Source organism: Lutra lutra, chromosome 9, assembly GCF_902655055.1.
Source record: "Lutra lutra chromosome 9, mLutLut1.2, whole genome shotgun sequence".
NCBI classification, from domain to species: domain Eukaryota; kingdom Metazoa; phylum Chordata; class Mammalia; order Carnivora; family Mustelidae; genus Lutra; species Lutra lutra.
Genome location: NC_062286.1, coordinates 101,960,717 through 101,971,666, shown reverse-complemented (window position 1 = coordinate 101,971,666; position 10,950 = coordinate 101,960,717). Strand labels below are relative to the sequence as shown.

The following is a 10,950-nucleotide window of genomic DNA, read 5'->3' as shown; positions in this document are numbered from 1 at the left end:
GGGAGGGGAGAGTAAGATGGGACTATATAGGCCTTTTTAAGGACTTGCTTTTAAACTCCTTGAAATGGGCAATTCAGATTTTTTTTTTTTTGAAGATTTTATTTATTTATTTGACAGAGATCACAAGCAGGCAGAGAGAGAGGAAAAAGCAGGCTCCCCTCGGAGCAGAGAGCCTAATGTGGGGCTCGATCCCAGGACCCTGGGATCATGACCTGAGCTGAAGGCAGAGGCTTTAACCCACTGAGCCACCCAGGCGCCCCTCAGATTTTTTTTAAATTGAGTTACTTACAAGCAATAAAATTCACCCATTTTCAGTGAGTTTTGGTTAGTGACCCAATTTGATGGATTTTGATGATTTTATACAGTTGTGTAATAACCATAATCAAGAGAGCGTTCCATCACTCCTCAAAAACAAAGGCTCCCTTTGCCCCTTTGCAGTTAATCTATTCCCCACCCCAACCCTAGGCATCTAATGATCTGCTTTCTATCACTATAATTGTTCCCCGTCTAGAATACTTTTGGGGGCCCCTGGCTGGCTTGGTCAGTGGAGCATGCAACTCTTGATCTCAGGGTTGTGGGTTTGAGCCCCACGTTGGGTGTAGAGATTACTTTAAAAAATCATTAGAATGTTTTTGAAGTTCACCTCTGCATTAGCAGTTTTTACAGTAGATGGGCATTTGGGTTCTTTTTAATTTGGGACTGTTAGAAATAAAGAGCTTATGAACATCTGATTACCTCTGAAAGCTTTTTATTTTGATATAATTTCCAATGTATCTAAAAATGCGGAAATAGTACACAGCTCCCATAAACGTCGCTGAACCATTCAGGAGTCGTGCCACCTTGACCCTGCATCACCCCTTAATACTTCAGTGTGTATTTCCTAAGCACGAGACTGCTCTGCTACAGAACTGCCATGTGACCAGCAGAATCAGGAAATAACACTAATGCAGTATCCAATCTGATTCACATTTTGCTGATGTCCCAAAAATGATCTGGGATTCCAATCCAGGATCATGTCCATGTGGTTGTGTCTTCAGTGTCTTATGCATTCTTCAACCTGTCCTTACCTTTTTTTTTTTTTTTAAGAGAGATCACAAGTAGAGAGAGAGGAGGAAGCAGGCTCCCTGCCAAGCTAGGAGCCCGATGTGGGACTCGATCCCAGGACCCTGAGATCATGACCTGAGCTGAAGGCTGAGGCTTAACCCACTGAGCCACCCAGGCAGCCCTGTCCTTACCTTTCTTAATGGTATAGAGAGATATCTCTATGTCTGTATTTGTGGCTGTTTCTATACAATTATATGAAAAAGGAATTTCCAGGGACTCCTGGGTGGTTCAGTTGGTTAGGCAGCTGCCTTCGACTCAGGTCATGATCCCAGTGTCCTGGGATCGAGTCCCACATCGGGCTCCTAGCTTGGCAGGAAGCCTGCTTCTCCCTCTGCCTCTGCCTGCCGCTCTGTCTGCCTGTGCTCGCCCGCGCTGTTTCTCTCTCTCTCTCTCTCTGACAAATAAATAGAATCTTAAAAAAAAAAAAAATTAAAAAAAAAAAAAGGAATTTCCAGCAGTACCTCTAACTGCAATCCGACAATGCTGGGTTTCTTCTGGGCTCCCCCCTTTCCTTTTCTAAAAAAAGATTTTATTTATTTGAGAGAGAGAGAGAGAAAACACAAGCAGTGGGGAGAGGGAGAAGCAGGCTCTCTGCTGAGCAGGAGCTCAATCCCAGAACCCCGGGATTAGGACCCTCAGCCAAAGGCAGACTCAACCCGCTGAGCCACCCAGGTGCCCCAACCTCCTTTTCCTTCTTTGTAAGTCCTCTGCTCCCAGTGGTCAATGCATTTACTTATTTGCTTAAATCTCCTGGAATATAATCAAATTCTGGGAAGCAAGTCTTCAAGAGGGAAGAGGGGGAAGAAAAAAGGAGCTAACTACCCTTTGAAGATGATTCGATCATGCTGGGATCTTGTGCCCATCTGTTGGAGTTGCCAGGAGTTTTCCAAAAAGTAAGTAAGATGTGCCCATCTATTGTGGTTCTCAACTTCCAGTTTAATTTCCATTGCGGATCTGAATCATCTAGGAAACATTTCCAAAAGCCCATGCCTAACCTATACCCTATATCAATTATATCCCAATCTCTAGCCATGAAACCCAGTCATCAATATTTTTAAGCTCCCTGAGTGATTCCAACGTGAGTTAGGAACTAACCAGATTTCTACCTTTCGAAGCAGGTTATAATGGTTAGACCATTAGTTCAAATTGTATTAAAGGCAGTATATTGATAAGAAGAAGCTGGTGTGGGATACCTGGGTGGCTCAGTCGGTTAAGCATCTGCCTTCGGGAGGTCATGATCCCAAGGTCCTGGGATCAAGCCCGCATTGGGCTACTGCTACTCCCTCTCCCTCTGCCTGCCTCTCTGCCTACTTGTGATCTCTCTGTCAAATAAATAAAATCTTAAAAAAAAAAAAAAAAAAAAGAAACTGGTGTGAAAATGGATCATGTTGTGGGGCACCTGGGTGGTTCAGTTGGTTAAGTGTCTGATTCTTGGTTTGGGCTCAGATCATGATATTGCAGTTGTGGGATCGAGCCCCACATTGGGCTCTGTGCTCCGTACAGAGTCTGTTTTAGATTTTCTCTCCCTCTTCCTCTCCCTCCTGCTCACACTCTTTCTCTCTCTCTCTCAAATAATCTTTTTTTGTTGTTGTTTCTTAAGGAAAACATTGCAAGAGGTTCCTATCTCCATTTTGAACTTTAAGGCTCAAAGTATTTTCTGTTTGGGTATCTAGCAAGCGTTTTATCCTTGGAAATATTGTATCCAGTAAAGATCTAATGAAGAGTGTGAAGCCCTGGCTTAAAATTTGTGCTATAATTGGGGCACCTGGGTGGCGCCTGGGTTAGGCCTCTGCCTTTGGCTCAGATCATGATCTCAGGGTCCTGGGATCGAGACCTGCATTGGGCTCTCTGCTTAGTGGGGAGCCTGCTTCCCCCTCTCTCTCTGCCCGCCTCTGTGCCTACTTGTGATATCTCTCTGTGACAAGTGAATAAATAAAGTCTTTTTTAAAAATTGGTGCTATATATCGCTTCTCGGCCTTTTGGCTAAGATCAAGTGTAAAAATTGGTGCTATAATTGATTTGCCCTTGAGCAATATTTCTCGAACTTTCATGTTCTTCCAAATCATTTTCATAGCTTATTAAACTGTAGACTGATCTAGCAGGATTGGAGGAGAGGGGTGGGTTTTTTTTCTTTTTTTCTTAAGATTTTATTTGTCCATTTGAGAGAGAGAGAAAGAGAATGAGACCGGGGAGGGTCAGAGGGAGAAGCAGACTCCCTGCTGAGCAGGGAGCCTGATGCAGGGCTCAAGCCTGGGACTCCAGGATCATTACTCAAGCCCAGGGCAGTCACCTAATCATCTGAGCCACCCAGGCACCCTGAGCGGTGGGGTTTGAGAGGCTAATTTATAATGTGATGCTGAAGTTGCTGCTCTGGGGCTATGCTTTGGTGACAAAACCCAGGTCTTTGCCCTGATAACTTAGTGAGTCTTGATTTTGGGGTGTTAAAAGCCTCTTTTGAAATCTGATAAATCCTAAGGGTTCTCCCCAGGAAAAACAAAAATAAAACCAAAAGCGTGCATGTATACACCTAAGCACACAACTTCAGGGAGGTCATTCATTCAATGAATACCCGTTTTTCTGGGTGCTGGTGATAGAGCGAAGGGCAAGATCGACAAGGTCCCCATGTCCCGGAGCTTTCACTGTGGTGTACGGGGACAAATCACCTCCACGTAAATAAAGAAGGCCTGTCAGGTAGTGATAAGTGACGAGGCGGTGTGCCACGGTCACACGATGGATGGACCGAGTTGGAGGAGGACAAGATGGCTGTGTGAAACCCATCTATCTGGGGGAGGGCCGGTCTATGGAGTGAAACCCTCCCCAGCAATCAGCTCTGGAGGGCCTAACATAGAAATGAGCTTTGCATTTTCAAAAGACAGAGCAGCTTATATGGCAGGCTCAGAGCAAGCAGGGAGAGAGTGACCGGAGGGGCCTCGGGGCCAGATCATGCAAGGCCTTGTAGGTCACAGCAAGGGGGCTGCTTCCACCCCATCTACCGCCCAAGCTGGTTTTTAGACCTTAAAGGAGCCATGGGCTCCATCTTAAGAACTGCAGATCGAAAACTAATTTAGGAACGAGAGCAGAAAATATCATTTGTGGGGGCGCCTGGGTGGCTCAGTGGGTTAAAGCCTCTGCCTTTGGCTCAGGTCATGATCCCAGGGTCCTGGGATCGAGCCCCACATCCGGCTCTCTGCTCAGCAGGGAGCTTGCTTCTCTCTCTCTCTCTGCTTACTTGTGATCTTTCTGTCAAATAAATAAGTAAAATCTTAAAAAGAAAATGTCATTTGGGCAGTAAAGGCTCAGAGAATACACCTGAAAATCCAGATGAAGGAGGTGAGCCTGCTCAGGACAGAGCAGGTCCTTCTCCAGACCCCCAGTATCTACAAGGTCTGGAGTGTGCCTCCAGGGACAAATGCTCATAGGTTATTGTAAGTTTAAATTCCAAGGGGCACCTGGGTGGCTCAGTTGGTTAGGCGACTGCCTTCGGCTCAGGTCATGATCCTGGAGTCCTGGGATCAAGTCCCACATCGGACTCCCTGCTCGGCGGGGAGTCTGCTTCTCCTGCTGATCTCTCTCTCCTCTCATGCTCTCTCTCTCTCTCTCTCAAATAAATAAATAAAATCATTTTTTAAAAATTTAAATAAATAAATAAATAAATAAATTCCAACTGAGAGCAAAACATTCATTTGCATCCTACCTCTGCCCGCTACAGAAAGCTAGGACATCCCAGGCCTGCCTGGGATGTGCTCAGATGGCTTGACATCTCTTTTCTTTGCTTCTCCACCTTCCAGTAGCCAATAATGGCTTGGTGTGAATACCAGCCTTAGCTTGCTAAGTTGTTGTGATGGCTTGGTTGAGGATCTCTTCCATGTTTCACCCTGCTGTGGGGGCAAGGGTGGGGGCGCTTGGACACGGGGTGGCAATCCCTGTTTCCCTTAAATGCCTCTTAAGTGGCAATTGTCTTCTAGCTCTCCTGTACTGAGGGCTGGCTTGAGACCGGCACAGACTGTAAAACGGCTGTCTGATCAGGATTAAGAAGATTTAATCAGGGGCGCCTGGGTGGCTCAGTGGGTTAAGCCGCTGCCTTCGGCTCAGGTCATGATCCCGGGTCCTGGGTTCGGGCCCAGCATCGGGCTTTCTGCTCAGCAGGGAGCCTGCTTCCTCCTCTCTCTCTGCCTGCCTCTCTGCCTACTTGTGATTTCTCTCTGTCAAATAAATAAATAAAATCTTTAAAAAAAAAAAAGAAGATTTAATCAATGCTTTATTGATTTATTCAATGCTTTAATCAATGCTTTATCTCTTTATTCCCAGAGACCCTCTAAGGCGCCTAGCTTATAAGGAAGGAAAAAAGCACGGGCAACCTGCTTTTGGAAATGACTTCTCGTTCATCTTTTCCTTTAAGGGAAACAGGAAATGAGGAATTTAAAATCTCAATTCCAGCGCACCTCGGTATTCATTTGGCTAAGCATCTGCCTTCAGCTCAGGCCATGATCACAGGGTCCTGGGTTCAAGTCCTGCATGGGGCTCCTTGCTCAGTGGGGAGCCTGCTTCTCCCTCTGCTTGTGCTCTTTCTGTCTCTCTCTCTCTCTCAAATGAATAAATAAAACAATATCTTTTTTTTTTAAAAAGTAGTTCTGGACTGTAGAGGCTGTAGTATCTTTAGCTATAATGAAGATATTGAATTAAATGAGCTTCTAAATCTGGGCCAGCTGTATAAAAGATTGTCCTCTGAAAACAACACATACATACTCACATCCCACCCCCAAATAAAACCTTTTATGAAAAAAATAATACTGTAAGTATATTTTTGCTTTACCATTTTATCCCTAGTTTTGTACAAAATTATTTTGTAAGTTGAATGCTTGTCCCTCATCTTGTGAGGTGACGGCACGCTGTGGGGAGGGAGGAGGGGGAGGTTCTGCTCTGAAATCTCGTCATCAGCCAAGTCTGACAGGGCATCCTGACAGGGACCTCTATTCTAGAAACAATGGTGCGTGTGTGTGTGTGTGTGTGTGTGTGTGTGTGTGTGTGTGTGAATCTTATGAAAGAGACACCAGCCCCAACCACTAGAAAAAGCAGCAACCTATTGTCCGTCTCTCCTCACAGAAAGTAAATCCTTGCGGCCAGGGAATTTTTTTTATTCACGGCTATATCTCTTATTTCTGGAACAGTGCTCCGGAAATATTTGTTGACTAGATAGGAGCTGGGTATTGGCCCTTCAACTTTGGTGATTTCTAGCAGCACTCTTCTTTCCATGGGAAAGATTCCCAGAAGCAGGGAGAAGGGCGGTAACAAGAGCCTCTAGCTTTCTTCTGTCTCTACCCAGGAGCAGGTTTTGAGACTGAATTTCAAATGTCCCAGAGGGTTAAAAAAAAAAAAAAAAAGATGGTTCCATTCTTTCCAACTCACCTATGTCCTCCTTTCCACATTTGCTGGGGTCTAGATATGATCATGGCTCATGTGTTCCAAACCATATCTGCCTCAGGATAGACACGACTTCTGGAAATTCTATCATGGGTGATTTGTAAACTTAAGCGTCCTTGATTTATTTAGTCTATAAATCCACATGTTTACTAATCGGATTTGTTTCAACAAACATTCTGTGTCCTAAGGATATGGATCTCTCATCTTCAGCAGATTCCTCTACTTAGAACCTCTTTGCTCCTAAGTGGAAAGAATATGAAAATGGAGCCAAAAAACAGTTTTAAATGATTTAAAGTTCTCATAGTTCTTTCCACAATTCCCTGCTAGGGTAAAATACCACAGCTAAAAAGACTTTACCGATGGTGGACTGTTTGGGATATCATTTGTGTATTAATAAAAAAAAGAAAAAGACCTCGAGTTTGGGTCTCTTTGGAAAATCAGATGCAAATTAGCCCCTGGATCCCAGGGGCTGTTAGGAAAGCAGAGGAAGGAACGGTGGGCACCTTCCCATTGGCCGGGGGGCACTCACCCAGATGTCTGGCTTCCACATAAAAGACAGGAACCACTGCAGTCAGCTTCCACTTCTAGTTAAAGGACGACAGCAAAAACAGCCAAAAAAGGAAGATGGCCAGGCTATTATTATTTTCCCTCCCAGGTCTTGTGGCCATATGTGCCGTGCATGGAATATTTATGGACAGACTTGCTTCCAAGAAACTGTGTGCAGATGACGAGTGCGTGTGTAAGGACCTTTTTTATGCCTTTTATTATCTTTCTATTATAGAATTGAAAAAAATATCCACTAATAGCTGAACATCTAATTGGCTTTAAGTGAATCTTCTCTAACGTGTATGTCGCTAGCTCTGTTTCTCATGGTCTGTACCTTTGGTGTCTTACTATGGAGAATTCACTTAGTTAAGATTCTCAGTTTTCAGACCTTGGCTATATTACTCCTCTTGAACTGAATGGGAACTATAAACTGGGAATTACTGATCTCTCTGATTTCCTAGTTTTCTGATCTGCCTGGCCTTTTTACTGTTAGAAAATCGAGGAGACTGGGGGCGCCTGGGTGGCTCAGTTAGTTAAGCATCCAACTCTTAATTTTGCCTCAGGTCATGATCTCAGGGTCATGGGATTAAGCCCCGAGTCAGGCTCTATGCTCGGCAGGGAATCTGCTTCTCTCTCTCTCTCTCTCTCTCTCCTTTTTCCACAATTCCCCCTCCCCATGAGTTTTCTCTCTCTCTCTCTTTCAAATACACAAATAAATCTGGAAAAAAGGAAGGAAGGAACAAACAAACGAACAAAATCCAGGAGACTAAAATGTAGTCATTTCAATGTTTCTTTTCTTCCAGACACTATTTCTCTGGCCCAAGCTCGAGAAGATTACAATGCCCCAGACTGCAGGTTCATTAATGTTAAAAAAGGACAGCAGATTTACATTTACTCAAAGCTGGTGCAAGAAAATGGAGCTGGAGAATTCTGGGCTGGCAGTGTAAGATGAGATCCTTTCAAATATACACACATCTGAACATAGGTTGCTCTTAATGTTTTCTCTCTGATCTACCTTCAATATATTTCAGTGTTTGGAATAAGCTCTTAAGAACAATGGAGAGGTTTAGATGCAAGTGTCGAAATTCACACACATTTGCTTTTGTTACATTTTGAAGAAAAAAAGAAAATTTCATAACAAAACCAAATGTAGGTTTGTGTGATGTGTTGTCAAGACCTAGTCAACCATGTGGGGGCTTGAACACCCCAAAGAGCTTGAAACTTACTCAAAAATGTTTGCACGGATTTGCCAAGGAAAAGGCATGCGTGTTGGCAGTCAGGCTCCACTTCAACATTTTAAAGGAAACTAACACTCTCCTCAGTTCCAGAGAATCTGCTTTCTTCAGTGAAAACCGGCAGGGGGTGGACCCTAGGGAGGGATGAAGCCGAGCTGGTTTCCTGTTCTCATCTGCAACCCCACAGACAGACTCTCAAGGAATGAATGATTAAATCTTAAATTCACTCAAGTATCTGTGCATTCAAATTTCTAACTGAGAAAGACCAGTTCTTTAAAATAAAAGTATCTATTTTGTTCTTAAGAAATGTACTGACTGAGAAACAAACTGAGGGTTTTGAAGGGGCCGGGGCGGGGGTGGTTGGGTGAGCCTGGTGGTGGGTATTATGGAGTGCACGTATTGCATGGAGCACTGGGTGTGATGCATAAACAATGAATTTTGGAACACTGAAAAGAAATTAAATAAAATTTTAAAAAGGAAAAAAGAAAAAAAGAAAAGTACTGACTTTGTTTATGGGTTCCAAAAACATTTCTGGCGGCTCACAAGATTGCATGAAATAAAGGAATGCTCAGTGAGACCGGGAAGACGGGGCCACAGAGGAACAGAGATACACTTTCTGTGGCTTGACTCAGTGGCTGTGAATGAGCTTCAAAGTTGGATCTGAGGCCCCTGGAATCCAGAATGAAAAAGAGAGACATTGCAATTCTTTAATTCTCATTCACAGCAAATGCGAGCCCAGAGGGTTTCTAGAAGTGGACCTCCATCCACAATCCCCTGACTGTAACTCTTCTGGGCACTCAGGTTTATGGAGATGACCATAAGGATGAGATGGGCACCCTGGGCTATTTCCCCAGCAGCTTGGTCGAGGAGCAACACGTGTACCAAGAAGCCACCAAGGAAGTCCCCACCACGGTAAGTGTCTCAGAGTAGGCCAGAGATGGACTCAGATCCTGGGCTAATGCAGGCAAGTGTTAAAAATGCATCATGTCGGGTGCCTGCGTGGCTCAGTGGGTTAAGCCTCTGCCTTTGGCTCAGGTCATGATCTCAGGGTCCTAGGATCGAGCCCCTCGTCGGGCTCTCTGCTACGCAGGGAGCCTGCTTCCCTCTCTCTCTCTGCCTATTTGTGATCTCTGTCTGTCAAATAGATAAATAAAATATTTTAATGAATGCATCATGTCGGGGCACCTGTGTGGCTTAGTGGATGAAGCCTCTGCCTTCGGCTCAGATCATGATCTCAGGGTCCTGGGATCGAGCCCCTCGTCGGGCTCTCTGCTAGCCAAGGAGCCTGCTTCCCTCTCTCTCTGTGCCTGCCTTTCTGCCTATTTGTGATCTCTCTCTCTCTCTCTGTCAAATAAGTAAATAAAATTTTAAAAAAAGAAGCTAATAAAAAAATGCATCACATCTCTTACAAGACTCACTGAACAACCCCCCTTCTTGCGTGGAGGCTTGCCGTGGAGGCTTCCCCGAGGACAGGGCGGTTTGGGCGAACATTTACACCTATTCCCACTGTTGAAAGGTTACTGAACCCACCCCCTTCATTTTTAGATACAAGTTATCCTAGAAAGGAGTCCATGTCATAAAGAAAGAAAGGAATGTAGTATTCACGGACTCTTAACTGAGGGTTATATTTATTTACTAAAGCACCTGGGCTGGGAAAAATTCAGCACCTGTATGTAATCGAATCAAAATATTCTGGAAAAAAAAATCTTTGGATGCCTTATTTCTGTGATAGATAGATTCTACTTATGTTTGAAAAAGGAATTATACTCTTTCCAATGCCCTGGGGTCTTGCAAACCCCAGAAGAGACATAAAAGATCCCCTTTGAGCTACTTGGCAAGGTGGTTGTTTTGAAGACATTCTCCTGGAGCTAATTGCTGCATGAAATAACTTCAAAACATTGCCCAACCCACACAAACAGGACTCACTTGTCATCCCTTCTGAGCATGGAGCTTGAATGTGTCAAATAACCACCAATTAAAAGTGTATTTGAGAACCTTCATTTTAAGTAGTTTTTGACTTGAGGTGATAATTATGTCATATTCTTTGGGGTTCAACCTTATTTTAAATCCAGATTTCCCTTTGATGACCTATGATTTTTTTAATAAAGAAAATGCATTTGTTTTCTGTCTACTCAGTTCAACCTTTTGCTTTTCTTTTTCTTTTTTTTTTTGCCTTTTTTCCCCAGGATATTGACTTCTTCTGTGAGTAAGAAATTAGACCTGCAAATAAAAAGGAAACACCAAAAAATATAAACAGTGAAATAACAACAAAAAATATGTGTCCCTAATTTCTGACTTTTGTTTCAAGGCTTTATTTATTACAGGAGGGCTGTGTCTTGGGGGCCAGTGGTGGTAGATGAAGGAGTAAATTCTGTTCAGTTCTCTGCTGGCCTGGTCTTCCCACCACCTGGAGGTCAGGGCGATGTTTGGCTCAAGGGGGAGAATTGAAAGCAGAAATTCTTTTTCAGCCTAGAGAATCCTCTCTTACACAGGAATGCAGACAGAAGACAGTTCATTTGTATTACTTCTTCACTATAATTCTTGCCAGTTCTTTGGCTCCTTATACAAACTTGGTAGGTGACAGGTCTTACTTTGGACATGCTGTTTTCTAATTATTTGTCTTACTGGCCATTGGGAGTGTTAT

The 10,950-nt window shown here is 43.8% G+C and overlaps 1 protein-coding gene across 1 annotated transcript; it reads left to right on the top strand.

Annotated features, from left to right (window-relative positions):
* The first annotated feature begins 7,149 nt into the window (after positions 1 to 7,149).
* On the top strand, positions 7,150 to 10,565 carry OTOR (otoraplin). The gene is made up of 4 exons (XM_047743745.1): positions 7,150 to 7,264; positions 7,875 to 8,014; positions 9,108 to 9,218; positions 10,493 to 10,565. Exons 1-4 carry the CDS (start codon positions 7,150 to 7,152, stop codon positions 10,514 to 10,516), a joined length of 390 nt encoding a protein of 129 aa, XP_047599701.1. The 3' UTR covers positions 10,517 to 10,565.
* The last annotated feature ends 385 nt before the right edge of the window (positions 10,566 to 10,950 follow it).